Source organism: Carex rostrata, chromosome 29, assembly GCF_964058835.1.
Source record: "Carex rostrata chromosome 29, lpCarRost1.2, whole genome shotgun sequence".
In the NCBI taxonomy this organism is placed as follows: domain Eukaryota; kingdom Viridiplantae; phylum Streptophyta; class Magnoliopsida; order Poales; family Cyperaceae; genus Carex; species Carex rostrata.
Genome location: NC_135946.1, coordinates 5,763,282 through 5,781,346, shown reverse-complemented (window position 1 = coordinate 5,781,346; position 18,065 = coordinate 5,763,282). Strand labels below are relative to the sequence as shown.

Below are 18,065 nucleotides of genomic sequence, written 5' to 3'. Positions count from 1 at the left end.
GCAGAGGCTGCCAAGTGTACTCTTTACTATATTCAATATGTCCTTTAACTTTGTCTTCTCTTTTTTATTTACCTATTTGACAATAATTCTGAATTTAACCATAGTGCAAAGACAAAACTATCTTTCAAAAAATGGGAACAACTCAAATTTGAGACTGTAGTTCTCATTGTGTCACTCCAAACCACTTTGAGAAGCTCTCAAACTCAGTGTAATCACTTCAAGTTAATGTAATTATTCTATCCAAGTAATCGCTTAGATCACCTCATAAATCAAGATAGTGGTAGTCTGATAAATTATGATACCGGTATAGTATTGTTTTCAATTAGATGACAATATATGTTATAAGGAAGAAAATTACATTGGTTGTAAAACTTTGATATGTTCAGTTTAACCAGTTTAATAATTTCTAAACTAAACCGATCCGAGCAATTAAACTGAACCGAACCGATCCATTTAATCAAAAAAATCAAACAATTTAATAGTAACTCTCTCAGTTCGGTTTAAAACCAACCCGACCTGATGAACACAATCAGGCTGGTAGAGTATATACATTTAATTAATTATGAGCTCACAGGGCAATGGATATGGTTAATTAATTAATACCTTTTTTTGAAGAAAAAGTTATAAATGGACGTTGCGGCAATGCATAGGTTTCAAATTTAGATGTTTCGTTGTATACTATACGAGTTAATCACCTTTTTCTTTATTTCTAGATGGGTTATTGCAAGTGTAAATTACACAAATATCATCCAACTAAAACCATTTCCGGTCCTTAAAAAGTTTTAAATTAATTTAATTAGACTTAAAAGTCTTCAATTTATATGAAGTTGATCCTTATCTATATAAAAGTCTTCAATTTATATAAAAGTCCTCTAGTATCCTGTGCTATATATATATATATGGAGATCCGATTTTTGTGCCTCTTGCGCATTTCATTGTTGACTTGAATAGAAAATTCTGGAGATCTTGACTGAAGTATATTTCTCTATTCTATTTTTATTTTGGGAGTTGATAATTGTCCCCGCAGGCTTATCCCCGTAATATTCCCGCACATACTGCCAAAAACAATTATGGGGAGACCAGTGAATAAAATAATAATCGTTAAATATTTATTCTGAAGAATAAAAGTATTTACCATTGGCTGTAGTAGTATTAACTACTATTCAATGAACTCTATTTCTAAAGGGCCATGATAATTGTCCCCCCACTCTCATCCTCCCATTATTCCCCAATTTTATTTGTTCAATCTCATCCACATTTTTCCCGATCTATAAGGAATTTTGCGAATCTAAAATCACAAACGTCTTCTACGCAATTTTATCTTTCAAATAAGATCCATGATGACATACTTTCGAGCTCGTCGACACACAAGTATTACAAGTATTTATACCTATGCACTGAAGTATTTATACCTATGTGATCAACTATTTTTGTTAAAGAAAGGTTGACGCATGGACAATTGGGGAAGGTTGATGCGGAGATGCGGGGTCCACGATTTGGGAAGATAAATACTTATAAGTATATGTATAAATACTTGTACGATGAGATATAAATACTTGTGTGACAATGAGTCCAAAAGTATGTCATTATGGATCTCATTTAAAAGATAAAATTGCATAGAATACGTTTGTGGTTTTAGATTCGCAAAATTTCTCATATATCGTAAGAAATGTGAACGACATTGAAAAAAAAAAAAATCTCTAAAAACGTCTATGATTTTTCTCCCCATGTAGTTTGAGTGGTCCCCCCATATAGTCATCAAGTTAGAAATGTAAGTATTAATATCTTAGTTTGCAAGTATTAATTTATTATCTTCCAAGTATTTATACCTATTAATTTAATTAAACTTGGAAGACCACATTGTTTTGAATAAATTTAATTAAACTAGTTAGTTAAATTAGTTTATGGAAGTTAAACACGATTGGGGAAGATATATACTTACAAGTATAGGTATAAATACTTGCACGATGAGGTATAAATACTTGTGTGACAATGAGCCCAAAAGTATCTCATCATGGATATCATTTGAAAGATAAAATTGCATAGAATACGTTCGTTATTTTAGATTCGCAAAATTCCTCATAGATCATGAGAAATGTGAACGACATTGAAAAAAAAAAACACCTTTAAAACGTGTATGAAGAGTTTAAGAGATGGAGGGATGAGAGTGGGGGATTCATATAATTATTTTTTTGAACAATTATATTACTCCCCCCCATTCCATCCCCCCACCATCCCCCCACTCTATCTCTCTCCAAATTAGTTTTATCTCATTTCAATCTCGTTCACATTTCTCACAATATATGAGAAATTTTGCGAATCTAAAACCATGAACGTTTTCTACGTAATTTTCTCTTTCAAATGAGATCCATGATGACATACTTTCGGACAAGTCGTTACAGAAGTATTTATACCTATACAGACATATGAAAATATTACTATCAATTATTAAAAGTATTTATACTGATATATGAAAGTATTAATATCAAGTATTATAAGTATTTATACTGACATATGAAAGTATTAATATCATGTATTATAAGTATTTATACTGACATATGAAAGTATTAATATCAAGTATTATAAGTATTATATGCAAAAAAATACTTTCAAGTATAGATATAAATACTTGCACTATGAGAGATAAATACTTTTGTAACGACTTGCTCGAAAGTATGTCATCATGGATCTCATTTGAAAGAGAAAATTACGTAGAAAACGTTCGTGGTTTTAGATTCGCAAAATTTCTCATAGATTGTGAGAAATGTGGACGAGATTGAAATGAGATAAAAAAAACCCACCTCTAAAAACGTGCATGGTCCCCCATGTGATTTGAGATTCCTCCCACCCTCCATGAAAAAAACTTGCATGATCCCCTAAATACTTTCGTACTTAGAGATAAATACTTTCGTTCTTAGAGATAAATACTTCTGTACGTAAGTATTAATACCTTATGAAAAAAAAATGACAGCTGGAGTTTTTTGACATTTTGTGCGGGGTTAATTGCGGGGTGGGAGGTGCGGGGTTAATTATTTTATTTTATATATGAAAGATGCCCGTAGGGTAGATTAGCTAGACTTCTCTATTCTACTTTTTTTAAATCATGAATTCATGCTGATAAGTGATAACTTAAAAAATAAATTCTAGCATAGGATCTCGAGTCGCTGACTTCTATAAGTCAAATCTTTTAACCATTTATTGGTTCCTACCGTAACATTATTGTACTATTAGGAAGGGAGAATTTGATGTATACCCCTCAAAAACCTCAAAACTGCATATTTCCCCCTCAACAAAATCTAAAAAAACTCACTAATATAATTAACAAAGTTATTGCTTCTTCTATAAATTATTCATTTTAAATTTATAAAATTTCCATTTTAATCTTTATTAGAAAATAAAAATATATAGTATATATATAAGAAAAATGTTCAACATTTTAATTTGATGTCGGTTTCCAAGAACAAACAGTTCGTTTCTCTACATGTGACGCATACACAGTGTCATATAGACATACATTTGTATGTGCATCACAAGTAGTAAATAAATAGTTTGTTCTGACAATCAAGAAATATGAAAACTAAAAATATCTCTCAAACAAGCTACATATTTAAATTTTTTTTAACAAAGGGTAAAAATCAAATTTGATAATAAAAAATAATTTTAATGGAAAACACAATAAATTAGGTAAATTAGTGTGTTTTTGAAATTTAGAAAGGTAAATATATTATTATAAATTTTAGAGGACAGAGTAAGTAAGTTCATAGTTTTTGAGGGGTGTACATGAAATTTTCCCCTATTATGAATTAAGTAGGGTTCTGCTGCCGTATAATTGTGATGTCAAAAACATGCAATTCAATGGTTCAGACAATATTATAATAAAATGATACAATCATGCATGCCATGTTTCTTAAAAAATTGTTAAGATTCAGCAAGTGAATAAATAAAATAACTTTCTAAAATGGGCTCCGTTGTGTAGGAGGATAAAAAAAGAGTTCAAATAGCCCAAATAATTGATTACACTGGACATTAAGGCCCAAAGATTTTCATGGAGAACAGAGATTAAGATTACAAATGTCCAAAAGAAGTTCAAATCGACACGATGACTAAATCCAAGTATATATGTGCTCAACAGGTTCATCAATAACCCACAATTAATTTTTGAAAACTGATATGATGTCATTAATCCATTTGGTTTCATGAAAACTTGCTTGAAAAGACCAGCATATAAAATGAGTCTCTGCTCAAATCATGACACATTTTATATATTATTAACAAAGATTCTAAACAATGAAATAAGAGAGGGCCGAGAAATGTGCCATTATCATTTATCCATTCGTTCATTCCACCTTTCAATCTGAAAATAATACAATCACAAAAGAAAAGAGAAGAAATGTCTCACTTCAATTTGTCGGAGAATTGGTGCGCTTTTAATTTGAGAGAGGAGAAATGGGAAATTTTATTTCTTGGTACTTTGTTTATAGTATATTGGCCAATAGTGCCAAAACTGGATGGATGCTTTGTCTCTCTCTTCTCTTTTCAATTTTCTTTTCTCATTTTAGTGCTGCATATTAGACTGTAGCAAAGTTAAGGAACTTATTATTTATTTATTCTATTATAATCTTATTCAAGTTTATAAAAAAAATGGACATGACTTATTTGTTGTTTCTTGATAATTTGATCCAGTGTTCTAAATAGCATGCTACAGCAACGCAATAGCGGCACTATAGCGTTTTTGGACCTTAAATGCTAAGTTATGGAATAAAAGTACGCTATTTCAACTACGATTGCTATAGCAGTAATAACGGTCTGTTATTTGCACTACACACTAAGTGCTATGATGCATGCTATATTACATAGGTTTTTATTTAAGGATTCAAATTGAAATTTATTTTAAGGATCAATTTTTTTTAAGGTTCAGATTGTTTTTGCTTTTAAATAGAAAAATATAGATAGTTTATGTCATGATGATTAGTTTTATTTTTTTTAACAAAGAAAGATATATAATTTATGCCATGACACTTATGTTATATTGAATGAAAAAAAATAGATAGTTTATGATATTATTAGGGATATTTTATATAACAATTTAGATTTTGTATTAGTTAAATATGAATATTCTAACTCCTTAATCAATTTTGTGTTACTTATCGCTCGAGACTTTAGATAATGTTGATAATTAATTGAAATATATAACTTTTTTTTTTTAAACAAGAAACGATATGTAAGATATCTTTCGCTATAACTATGCGCTATTCATGATAGCTTTTTTTTTTTTCTTAGCTTTTTCCGTGATGATGCAATAATCTCTCTTTAGGACCTTAATTTGAACAATATATATTGCCTGTTTAGTGACTTATTTTATGACATATATTTAATTCTTCCATATACACACCCCTCCCCCTCTCTACTTCTTTATTTTATGATGTCATTATTTTTTGTGTATATAAATTATATAGTCTACATATATAATTACATTAAAATGGGAGAAATATTTACCCCAAAAAAATGGGACGAATATGTCATAAATTGATGTTAATATATCAAACTCTAGACCTTTATCAATTACAAGTTTATAACTATGCACAAGAACCAGCCTTTATTATAAGTATGTCATAAACTGATTTTTATATTTATAACTGAATTTTGAGTATTTATGGAGATTTATAGGTTTGGACAACTTTGTTGTTCCTCTAGAATTTTATTTATCCCTCTCTAGAGTTCTAATTTGTAAATTAGATTAAATTTAAAATTAAAATAAAAATAAATTTTTTGAATTCTCAATAATTATAATAAAACAAAATAAGCATCTGGCGGCGCTATCCAACTGGTGCTACAAGAAAACGCCAGCATTTCTTTGCAGCGAGGCCCAATCGAATTGGAGATTATTGCTGGAAATTCGCAATTGGAAAGGGAAGGAGGAGGAGCAGCGGTTAGCAAAGAAGGTCAGACCGTTATTTCAAAGAGTGTAACTGACAGTGGTCCTGTGAACTAAATCAAACCTTAGTTATATCTGTGACTGACCATGGGACCCAGGAAGATAGAAATTGAGGAAGAAGGATCGCAAAGACTGGAGGGAACGATCTTGGCAACAGTGTCAGTCCGCGAGACTACAAAATTGGCCGCAACTTCTAAAATTTCCGACCCAAACCCCCACCTCCCCGCCTCCCCGCCTCCCCGCCTCTCCCTGCCTCTCTCTGACCCAAACCCCCACCTTCCCGCCTCTCCCTCTTCACCGTTTTAAATGCTCGTGTGCTCACCCCCTCCTCCCGTCTGTACAGGCAGCCGAGCAAGGACGCAGCCCCTCTCGGCTTTTCTTCGCGCTCTCTCTCTCTACCGAGCACCGTGCCCAAAACCCCCCTTTCCCTCTCAACCCGAGCACTCCCAAGCACCACTAACGCCACTGATGACTCAGATATCACATCCCCATTCTAAAACCCTAGGAGAAGGATCTGATGGCTCAGATCCCCAATCTCGACAATGCTCCGCTTAATTTCAACGCAATCAGGTACCACGCTTTTCCTCCATTTAATCTCCTCCGCAAATTCTATCTTTTGTTGATATGGAAACTTTTGCAGAGCCAATTAATTGTTTTTTATCCACAAATTTCATTTGCTGGTAAATGACATGTTTTGTCAGTGATACTGAGACATTGTTTACATTGGTTGTATTTTGGATGTTTGAAGGTAATATTCCTGTCTCTCTGGGCAGCGTTCGACCGCCTCCTTGCTCGATCCTAAGAAAAAAAAGAACTTTACGAAAAGTTAAAAGGTCTTTTCATCTCTTTATCAGCTGATTCTCTTCGCTCTTCGGTCCCTGTGCAGTTTCTATTCTCGAACTCTAGCAACTATTAGAAGGAACATTCACCAAATATGGGACTATAAGTGCATTTTGTGCTGTGATATATGCAATTTTTTTGGGGCATATAAGCAGTACCACGACTCCGAATTTTATATTGCACTATATAGATGTACTTATTCCAGGACTATGCCAAATTTTGTTTTACTGACAAAGTTATCAAATTGTAAATTTGATTAGATTACCTTCAAAGGGTGGATTTAATTCAGGATTTGAGGTTCGAGACTTCTGCAGGCAAAATCAAGGTGACTCCTGATGGGGATTATGTTATTACTTCAGGTTTGTTTGTTTGAGTCATGTTGTACTTTTTTTTTTTTGTGTGTTCTTTCTTGTAGCTTTTTTATTACAACAATGTTTTCAATTTTGTAATGTTTCTGAATTTTAGGGATTTATCCTCCTCATGTCAAGGTCTTTGAGCTGAAGGAGTTGTCGCAAAAGTTTGGAAGGCATTTCATATCTGAAATCATAAATTTTGAGGTAGCTCTCAGTAATCTGTGTAGTCCTATGAGTGTTATTTAGTGGGTCTTAGCAAGTAGCTTATGAGGGTGGCAATGTTAATCAGCTTTTGTAATTACATTAGGAGCTGGTACCAGTATCCTTATGCTTTGGTTTCAATAAAGGAAACCGCTGGGGGTATCCCACTATTTTCAAAAAAGAAAAAGAAAAGGGTAGATCTAAGCAAATTTTTTTTAATTATTTTTACCATTGGATTAATAAACAAGCCACATCCTGTTTCTATTTGCTTTAGATTATGCTCTTGATTTGCATCATTACTGTCTTTTATATTGTTATATCACATTTTCTTATTAGGTCTTATCTGATGACTATTCAAAGCTTGCATTTCTATGTTCTGATTGCTCGGTTGTTTTACATGCCAAGTATGGTAGCCATTATAGCTTGAGAATACCGAGGTTAGTTTTGACAATGACAGTTTATGATAATTTTTCTTTTTTCAAATTTAAACAATTACTCAGATTCAAATCTCTTCTTTTGTTGGTTTTGAGATTTTATTTTATTTTGCTTCTTTCCATTTTAGGATGGGAAGAGATTGCATATGATTGCTGGTCTTGCGATTTGCTATGTGCTGCTTCATCTCCTGATCTCTACAGAATTAATCTTGAACAAGTAATTCTTCTCTTTTAAAAAAATGGTACCAAGTCCAACATTTAGCTTTATTATGTGAAACCAGGGGCAAAACTAGAAAAGATGAATAGATAGGGCTAAACTATAAAATACATAATATGCGAAAATTAAAAGTGTGGTCACTGGGATTTGAACCCAAGAACCTCGGAAACACTAAATAGAACTCTAACCGCTAGGCTACAAGCACACATTTGTCATTTCATGAGGGGAGCTACACTATAAAATGGCAAATGGCACCAGACTTTGAATTCAACTGAACCAAAACTCATCAGTGCTGATAGTCATGTTGTCAGGATTTGGGATCCTAATACGGTATGTTATTACATCTTACAACACCCCTACTTCACAAGATACACATATGCACACACCAGCACAGACACCAAAGAAAATGTATAGTACCAATCAAATTTTACTTATATTCTTTAATAACAGGGAGCTGACACGGCAAAAGTAGTCTAGTGGTGGCTCGATGAACGATATTTGTATCTTTAGGAATAGTAGATTGATGCTATTGGCTCTGGATAACAGTCAGATTCCTGCTCACTATTTACCTGCACTTGGTCCAGCTCCTAAGTGGTGCTTCTACCTAGAAAACCTAACTGTGCGTGAGCTATCTTCAATTCTTCTGTAAATGTTATATCAGCTTCACCTTGGTTGTCATTGTTACTCTTAGTCAGTGATACCAAAAAAGTCACATATAGTGCAAATCATCAACATATACCACGAAATGCCTGGAAAGAAGGGTTGTTCTTTTTGAAAAGTCAGAAAATGGGAAGAGTTTTGGAGATTTTTCTTGATTTTTTTGCGCCAACAGAATTCTTGTTATTTGGCAGGTTCATATTTGATATTTATATGGTCTACTAAGGAGGTCAGATGTGCATGAAAACTTCCCTTGTTCTTTTCTTTGTATTCATGGCGTGTGAATGTTTGTAAACTTTTCAGGAAGAGATGGAAGAAAATGCAGAAACTGTAATCTATGAAAATTACAAATTCCTAACAAAGGAAGATCTTGAGAGGCTTAATCTTACCAATTTGATTGGCACTAATCTGCTTAAAGCATACATGCACGGTTACTTCGTAGATTATGGCCTGTATAAGAAGGTAAACTGTCAAATTTTGCTTACTACACACTTTATTATATCTGTTGGTCCCAAAAGTAACAACTAGGTAATTTCCCTCTGTTATCTATATTTTAGGCGAAAAATTTGACCCAGCCATTGAACCCTGAAGAGATTATCACATGGAAAAAACAACAGGAAGAGGAGGCCAAGAGACAGGGTCGCATTACTGTAAGTCTTGCATTTGACACGGGGGGGAGGGGGTGAATATGAAGTTGTCAAATTTGCAGCATTACATGGTTTATCTCAATTTTCAATAGGCTTTTTTTTTGTCTATGTAGCTAATCAAGAAGCTGCCAAAGGTTAACCGCGGTCTAGCAGCTCAGTTACATGATAAGGAAGATGAAGAGAAAGAAAAACAAGGGATTAACCTCTGATATTTTGAAATATGATTGTTTTAAGCTGATGTTTGAGAATCCGGTACTGTCCTCTCTCTCTCATAACTGAAGTATATACTCATTAACAATGTTGTATGGATTTATGATCATCACTCATCAGTGTATATTATAAATGCATGCATTATGTTGGAAATTTCAAGATGTAGAATTGTTTCTTTTTAGAAGGAAAGATGTCTGAATTTGTTAGACATTAGAACTATCTTGGACTAATTGACATAATTGGGTTTATCTGGAGTTTCAATCTTTTTCTTCATTTATATAATTCTTTGGTTCATTTTCACACATCTCAGTTCATTAACCAGGCCTGTCTTGTACTAATAGCAGGATTTTGAAATCGATGAACTATCACAAGAATATCTACAATATCGTCCTCAGAAGCCCAGGAGAGATCCTTCATCTCTTATTGAAGAACACTTTGAACCTGCAATGGATGATGAGGATGATGAACCAGGCAGCTCTGATGCTCTGATGCATCTGAAGCAGATGAGGTTGAGACAGAGATTTAAACCTATCAGGTGTGTCTGTTGTGATTTTTCTCTTTTTTTTTTCATTTTATTTTGTGGATTACATGTTTACATCCATGTTTTCCCAATTTGTATAATTCTGACATGTTATTGGTTTACTTGCATAACTGCTGAGTGTTACAATAAGGTCAATTCAAGTTAAAAAAGTTTTGACTGCTTGTAAGTTGTTTTGCACCTAGTACTGAATTGTTTGGAAGTTAGACCATTGATACTTAAAACCCAACATTTTAAGAAGATCTATTGATTTTATATTTATTTGGTTCTTGTAAAATACTATGAACTGGCTTGATTAAGGGGAATACTCTCCACTGTTCGGTGTGGTTGGTGGCTTGCTGTTGATATGAGGGTTGTCTCCTATGCATGTACAATTTTAAATATTCAGTGCAATTTTTGCAGAAAAAATCCCATGGTTACTGTACCATCTAGTACATACACTTATCAGGGTGGTGACTTCATTACATGTATCTTTAGACCTTATGAAACCATCATTTTTGGTTCTAGTTTCGAAGGCCATATTAGATCAGTTACCATACCATGTCTCTAGTGCTCATTGCATTGTCAGGTTAGTAACATGTAAATATTTCAGGTTGTATGAAATCAAGGATGAAAGGCATGCTGACACAATGAGATATTCTGATCCTCGTGAGGTTTATAAACTATTTTATGTTGATAGTCTACCATTATTTAACTTATTTAGTGTAAAATTTGTAAGTTGGGGTAAAGTGGCTTGAGTTGTAAACTATTTTCTGATAGAAATTCTGGTCCCAAGTTGAACTAAGCGAAGCCATTGCACATGCATATAGACAACACTCCCGCGAGCATCCCAGAACAAAAATTTTCATTTTTGGAATTTTCTATGATTTATAGTGAATTTTTGAATTTTTTCTTAATTACCCATGACTTTTGGTGGCGTTTCAGAAACGCCAGGAAAGGCTAATTTTTTTTTTTTTTTTTTAACTGCTAAGCCTTTTGGTGGTGCTCCCAAATGCCGGTAAAACTCTCTAAACGCCAGTAAAATACCCAAATGCCAGGCAGAGATCATTTCGGGCGGCCTTTGCCAAGCGCCAGTAAAGGCTTCCTGAACGCTGACAAAAGATTTACAGGCGCCTTCAAACGCTGTGAAGAAAGTATCAGTATCAGTCTTGCTGGCACCCGACTTACCTGTGTTCGCAGTTGGGGACGAGAAAAGACTGATGCAAATTATTTTCAACATCTCTGGCAACGCAGTGAAGTTCACAAGGGAGGGGCACATCTCAATCATGGCCTCAATTGTGCGATCTGAACCTTTGAGAAAGTTCAGATTCCCCAGCTTCTATTCAGTTGCAACTGATGCCTGACGGGCACTTCTACCTCAGAGTACAGATATGTATATTGGTAACAATGACAGGCATTTTTTGGGTTTTCTTTTGTGTATGATTTCACCTTTGTAGTTACAGCCTGCATCCTCTGAGGTAACATGATATTTTAGTTTTGATCCAGACCGTTCGATCAGAATCCAGGCCAATCTGGCCCAAGGGGGAATGCTTGGGCTCTAAACTCAAACTTTCTGTTACCTCAGGTGATATTAATTCCTCTAGTTATGGGATCTCTTCATTTCTGGTTAGTATTTGTGCAGTTTGTGGAGGGCAGTCTGGTCAGGTTAAAATTTACCAGTTTCAGTGAACACTCCACCAAAGTGTCAGGTTTAAATGGGGAACTACTACATTTGTTGGTTCCCAGTTTATACCGACTGACTGGGACCTGTATGATTGAGGTACTATGTACTGGTATACTTGTTGATAAATGATAATATGACTTAAAATAAGTTTTTGAGAATGAATTCTGTTGCCTTTTGTTATGTAGGTCAAGGATGCATGTTGTGGGATAAGCCCACAAGATATACCGCATGTTTTCACAAAATTTTCTCATACGCAAAATGGAGGCAACCGAGGCTGTAGTGGAAGCAGTCTAGGTCTTGCCATTTGTAAGAGGTATGAACATTTTTTTATCTTATATATCAAAGATTTGTTGACACTTGTAGTTTAACTTATTTTTTTTACTAGATTTGCGACTCTAATGGAAAGGCATATATGGTTGGAGAGTGAAGGCCTTGGGAAAGGCTGCACGGCTTTGTTCTTTGTTAAACTCTGGTCATGTGGTAACAACCCATGTCTATACCAGCAGCAGATGTTGCCTATAGTATGGCCTAACCAATCTGCTATAGATGGCTCTGCGATGTGGGCCCCACCGCCCCGGCAAAAACAAGCTACATAGAAGTGTATGATCGAGTTTTTGACTCCGGAATATAACTTGATTCAGTTTAGGTATTTTTGATTTGATGGGTTGTTGTAGTTGGGCAGTAAATTTATGCGACTGTTGTGCAAATAAAGATGGAGGGTTAAGTTTGCTGAATTGTATGACAAAACAAGAAGAAATTATGATTTCATAAGCGAGGCAAGAAAATATTTGCACTGACGGTTAGGTTATAAGCAACACCGTTAGTTCGCATAATAAAACAGTCAGTGTTGGTTCATTTACAAGTGAACAGTAAGTGTTAAAGTTCTACTTATTTATGATTTTGCCACGCAGTCTCAAAACTGAATGTTACATTTATAATAGTCAGTGTTTGAGGGTCAGTGTACTGGTGATGACACTGTTCTATAATCAAAAGAAGACATACATAATAAATATAAAAAGACTAAAAGAGACCGTTTGATTTAAATGGAAACACCATTCCGTTGGTTTACTCAATGTAACACAAACATACATTATAATTAACAACCGGATGCATAAAACACAGCACACATTGAAATTGGAACATAAAACACAAGGGACACCCACACAAAAATAAAAATAAAAAATAAAAGTCGAACTGAATAAAAGGAGGATTTCAATCTATAACTTTATCAGTAACATGGTTGAGATTAGGATGGTTGCCGATGTGGTTTCGGCATTGGTTAACACGCAGCTTGCAAAGCTCTTCCATAGCCCCCTGTTCCACCTCCCAATTCTCCAAGTTTTTCATTTTCTTTAGTTCTAAGATTTGTAACTTTGGAAACCCCTTTGCGGAGCAAACCATTTTCTTCCCTATGAATGCTTCATCTTGTAAGCTCAGAAATTTCAGCATCTGTAGTCTTTCTAGGGTCGGCATGGGGTCTTGCTTCAAACCGGACTTCGTTAGGATGAGTTTTGTAAGATTTGGTGAAAATTTAACATTATCTATGATAAGTTTCCTACAAGTCCATTCTCCCTCTAATCTCATTGACATCACCGTCTGAAGGTTTGGAAAGGCCCTTAGATCGGGAACCTCCGACGGTATAATCTTGCCCATAATTGCCAACGAGATAAGTTTATCCATGTGACTCAATAGGTTAGAAATATATTTCGAGTCCAAATTGTCCCAATTTGAAAATGCTAATTTTCTAAGGTGGATTAAGAAGTGAGGAAACTTTTTTAGCCACGACTCATGAGCTGCAACTGTTTTCAGGGTATATAGGTTGTCTATATGTGCTTCAGAGGGTGGGCCTTTAATTTGGGGGCTTGGTTTCACAGAAACATGGCGAAGTGTTTTGATGTTCCATAGAGATTTAGGTATGGTATCTATGATTGTATCTCTAACATCCAACGTTTGGAGATTTTTCATGTTTCCTATGTTTTCGGGAAGCTTAGATATGTTACTACCCCTCAAGCTCAGATATCGTAGGTAAATCATATTCGGTAATGTTGTTACCGGGACTGCAGAGTTCTTCAGTGCCAACACTCTGAGGAGCATGACACTTCCCAGAACATTTCTATCAAAATTAAAAGCTAAAAAGGAATATATATGATTGTTTTTCACCTCCGTGCATTGTTTCTTGTCATCCTGATAGACTGCTAAGCGGATCACGGATTCAACTTCTTTCTGATTTGGATTGACAACCGAAAACCCTTCCATGTATGATTGTTGGATGGCAAATTCATGAATAGAATGAGGTAATCGACAACTTTTTATTGTGCCAACGAATGATCTCTTTGAAACGAAAACCAAAGATCTGCACGCAACAAGAAAAATAAATAAACATAAAATTCATGTTTATAAAAGAAAAAAAATCTCAGTTTAATTAAAATAATAATAATAATAATAATATTTTTGTTTATCATCATGTAGACTAGAGAAAATATGTACTCTTATTGTAATAAAACAGTCAAAATTAATTTTTTTTATGACCCCTTTTAGGAAACTACGACATAATGTTTGAAACAACCACCATCCTATTACTAATTATGATGTCATTTATGCCACAACAGGAAAAACTATAGAACTAATAATAACTTATAAATTATAAGACTGAATGTCAATTTCAAGAAATATTGAGAATACCTTTGGACTAGTTCGTCGAGGTACTTATATGCCGTTGTCTCTAGAGGCATCTGTTTATCCTCTTCTTCGACAAATCCTTCAGCAATCCATATCTGAGTTAGAGAGGTTGCAGGTATCTCGGAACCAACAGGGTAACATGCAAAATAAAGAAAGCATGGCTGAAGAGAGCAAGGTAAATCATTATAGCAGTAGGTAAAAATTTGCCCCATATGATCGGTCGTAACATTATCATGACGCCCTTTGATCTTGTTCACATCTTGACACACCCTGTTCCAGATGGTGTAGGTCATTGGTTTAAACGAAAGGAGACCCCCTATAAGGGCAACAGCCAAAGGCTGTCGAACCCATGTCGCGTGAATCTCACCAGGGAGAGCAAATAGTTCGTTGAGATACTGATATGCGAACGACATGCGCCTTTCTTGATCATTCTGCATGCTATTGTAAGTGGGAAATGCTTTCTTATGGAAGAGTGAATAGATCTCGTTCCAATACATGAGTGCTATTATATCTGCCCCCTCAAGAATCATGTTTTCAATGTTTTCAACTTTAGTTATCATGATTATTTCATCCATGTGGTTGAGGACTCTTTGACAATTATCGGAAGTAACAATCGCATATATTCTCTCTGTGGACGACTCATAGAGGGCATGTTTCCACATATCAAAGAGTAAATGACGGATTTTATTGATATATTCTAGATCTTCCAGATATCGGAAGTACCAATGATTCACGGAGCTGGAGGAGTGCTTTCTAGAAGCATGTCCAACAAGCTCACCTATTAACTTTCCAACTTCTACAGCTGTTCGTCGGAAATTCTTAATTACAGCCTGCTGGTCGTCCACAGAGAGATCCCTGAATTTTGTGCTCTTCATCAATACACAAAGGCCCTCTAGATGATGTATGCAATCTATCTTTGGGAAAGGAAGAGTTAGTTCTGGCGTGTTTGATAGCATATCAGACATGTAAAGTAAGGCATCCATCTGCTGGTTGGTTAATTAAAACAGTTAGTTTGATCGGGCAGAATATACCCTCCAAGCTCCACCAAGTAACTGCAATGCAAAATAAACAGTTAAAATAAAATACTATAAATGATGAGTGAAAATTCAAAATTCATCACCTTAGAGCAGTCGTACTATTCAAAATTCAAAATACTATATATAAACCTTAGAGCCATCATACTATATATCTTCCCAAAGCCGTACGTCACCTTACTACTAACCCCATACATAAAAAGGTTAACCTTAATTTATACACCGTTTTTTTATATTAATATACCCAATAATTAATATTTATAAATTAGAATTAAGGGGGAATTTCACATATACCCTCAAAAACTTTAAAATTGCATATTTTTCCTCTAAATTTTGAAATTACATATTCCCCCTCTAAACTTCAAAAACTCACATATTTACCAATTTTATTGTCTTTTATATTAAAACACACTAGATTAGCACGAATCTTGAAGCGAACACGCAAAATTTGAGTTCGGACGGTAGATGAATCCTTCAAATTCAAATTTGAGTTCGATATGGCGTTTTATACTTTTAATGAAGGGTAAAATAGGTATTTTATAATTAAATTTCAAATGAGTTTTAATATAAAAAACAATAAAATGGGTAAATATGTGAGTTTTTGAAGTTTAGAGGGGGGAATACGTAATTTCAAATTTTAAAGGGGGAATTAATACGTAATGTTGAATTTTTTGAGGGGTATACGTAAAATTCCCCCCTAGACTTAATGAAGAAGCTTAAGCTGGTCATGCTCTTCTCAACCGGACTTCAGCCCTAATTTTTGAGGGGTATACGTGAATTTTTAAGGACGTTATTTTTAAAGTATGTTTAAACATATGTCAGATTGAGTCTGTTTTCTTATTGAAATAAGAATATTTGGACATCTCAGCTGCACTAAAAATAAAATAAATTGAACTTTGTAAAGTAAAATATAATGTCACATTTCAAATATTTCAATTAAAAGATAATATAATAATAAACATTATTCTAAATTTTTTTTCTCGTTTTTTCAAAAACTTTTCATTTTTACAAAAGAGCTGTCAAAACAACTTGTTGCATTTTAGACTTTACTCAAATTTCAATTTCAAATATCAATTTTGAACGCAACCTATAGTGTAATCCAATATGACAGGAAATATTTGAATAAAGAAAATAAGACATTATTTGTGGTACAAGATAGATCTCAAAAATTGATTGTCCACTCATCTCAAAAAGATCTCAAATTTTTTTGTAATATATCAGCGTAAATTTACTTGGCGAGCAAATTTGTGATGTTAATGTCTAACTATAAACTTATGGAAATAAAATAATACTACATAACAGGATTAGCAGAAAATTGGTATAAAAGTATGTAAATACATATACATATCCATATAATAAACTGAGCATCTACATTAGATTTGCGATATAAATTGAGCATGCACATCAGATTTCATAATATAGTTTTAAAGAAAAAAAATATGAGCGGAATACCTCGACAAGTGTAGAAAGAGTAAGGCACGAAATAGAAATATGTAAGCAGAAATCTTGTCCTAGATTCCTGTTGTTGAGAGTAATTGAATTAATAAACAACAAATATCTTATCACTCAAGTAGTAATTAAAAAAACAGTAATATACCTCTGTGCAGATAAAGACAGGCAGAGACAGGCTCAAGTAGACAACTGAAAATTAGAGGTCTACTAGTGGCGACTTTGGTACTAAACTGACAAAGGAAAAGAAAATTCAGCATTAGAATTCAACTTTTTTTTTCGCAAAAGCAGAAAAATGATAAAGCCTAAAATTAGAATTGAGCCTAACATCATGACTTACAACACCTTTATAGATGGGCTGTGCAAGAAAGATACCGAATTATGTAGATGTTATTGATTTATAAAGGGCAGTTGCCTGACGTGACATTACAGGGGCTATGCAAGGTGTAGTTGAACAGTCATTGGATTTTTTAGAAGTCATTCATTTTCAAGGGTATGAGTCTACTGTCGTGTGCAAGAAAGGAGAATTTCTGACCTAACAAGTCTAGATCACAATAAATTGAGCATGTACATCATAATATAGTTTTGCGAAATCTAGAGAAAAGTGGCAGCAGCCACTTACCTAGTACTGTTGCTCTATCATGACAGGTGGTTTGTTCTAATGTTGTCGACCGGAGAAGAGAGATGAAGGAGAGGGTAACTAGGGAAGAGGAAGTATATATAGGGGTAGATTGACAGTTATAAATAAGGTTCTCAAAATCATTCAAAACAACAATCCTCTAGTAATATTTAGAATAAACTAAAACTATGAAGATTCAAAGAGTGAACGCTTTAGCAAAGAGTGATACTTTGGATAGTATCTAAAATTAGGAATAAAGAAAAGACATGAGGATAGATAGTAGCGGAAAGGCAAGTATTGTCTCTTACTTGTAACTTGTTTGATGGAAATGCATATTCTTTGCCTGTGCATCAGTACATAGTTGCATGATCGCCAATTAATTTTTCTTTCATATTTGCTTTTCTATTTTGATGTGTTGAAGTATATATCCTTCAATTTAAAACTATTATAATTAATGAAGAAGTTGACCGTGCATTAATTATCAGCTGGGCTTCAGCCCTAGTGTTTAAAGTAGAGTTCAAATGTCTCACATTCTTATCATCATTTTTAAAGTCCAAACAGTTAATCCGAATTGTTCAACATGATTTCC

The 18,065-nt window shown here is 34.1% G+C and overlaps 1 protein-coding gene and 2 pseudogenes across 4 annotated transcripts; 2 read left to right on the top strand and 1 right to left on the bottom strand.

The window, feature by feature from the left end:
* Nucleotides 1-6,132: 6,132 nt before the first annotated feature.
* Nucleotides 6,133-10,816, top strand: LOC144546239 (uncharacterized; annotated as a pseudogene). Its single transcript, XR_013508728.1, has 12 exons — nt 6,133-6,505; nt 7,036-7,134; nt 7,241-7,332; nt 7,666-7,771; nt 7,895-7,980; nt 8,113-8,310; nt 8,453-8,599; nt 8,941-9,099; nt 9,195-9,287; nt 9,398-9,536; nt 9,839-10,029; nt 10,625-10,816. The product of XR_013508728.1 is annotated as an uncharacterized LOC144546239 (transcript).
* A 304-nt stretch (nt 10,817-11,120) lies between these two features.
* Nucleotides 11,121-12,541, top strand: LOC144546238 (putative ethylene response sensor 1 pseudogene; annotated as a pseudogene). The gene is made up of 3 exons (XR_013508727.1): nt 11,121-11,412; nt 11,881-12,008; nt 12,081-12,541. The product of XR_013508727.1 is annotated as a putative ethylene response sensor 1 pseudogene (transcript).
* A 216-nt stretch (nt 12,542-12,757) lies between these two features.
* Nucleotides 12,758-17,202, bottom strand: LOC144546371 (inactive disease susceptibility protein LOV1-like). 2 transcript variants are annotated; one of them, XM_078294914.1, is made up of 3 exons: nt 17,006-17,202; nt 14,378-14,469; nt 12,758-14,048 (listed from the first exon to the last, which is right to left on the bottom strand). In XM_078294914.1, exons 2-3 carry the CDS (start codon nt 14,425-14,427, stop codon nt 12,908-12,910), a joined length of 1,191 nt encoding a protein of 396 aa, XP_078151040.1. In that variant the 5' UTR covers nt 14,428-14,469; nt 17,006-17,202; the 3' UTR covers nt 12,758-12,907. The 2 variants fall into 2 exon arrangements, with proteins under 2 accessions (XP_078151040.1, XP_078151039.1); XM_078294913.1 differs by lacking the exon at nt 17,006-17,202 and having other exon boundaries at nt 14,378-14,720.
* Nucleotides 17,203-18,065: the final 863 nt, after the last annotated feature.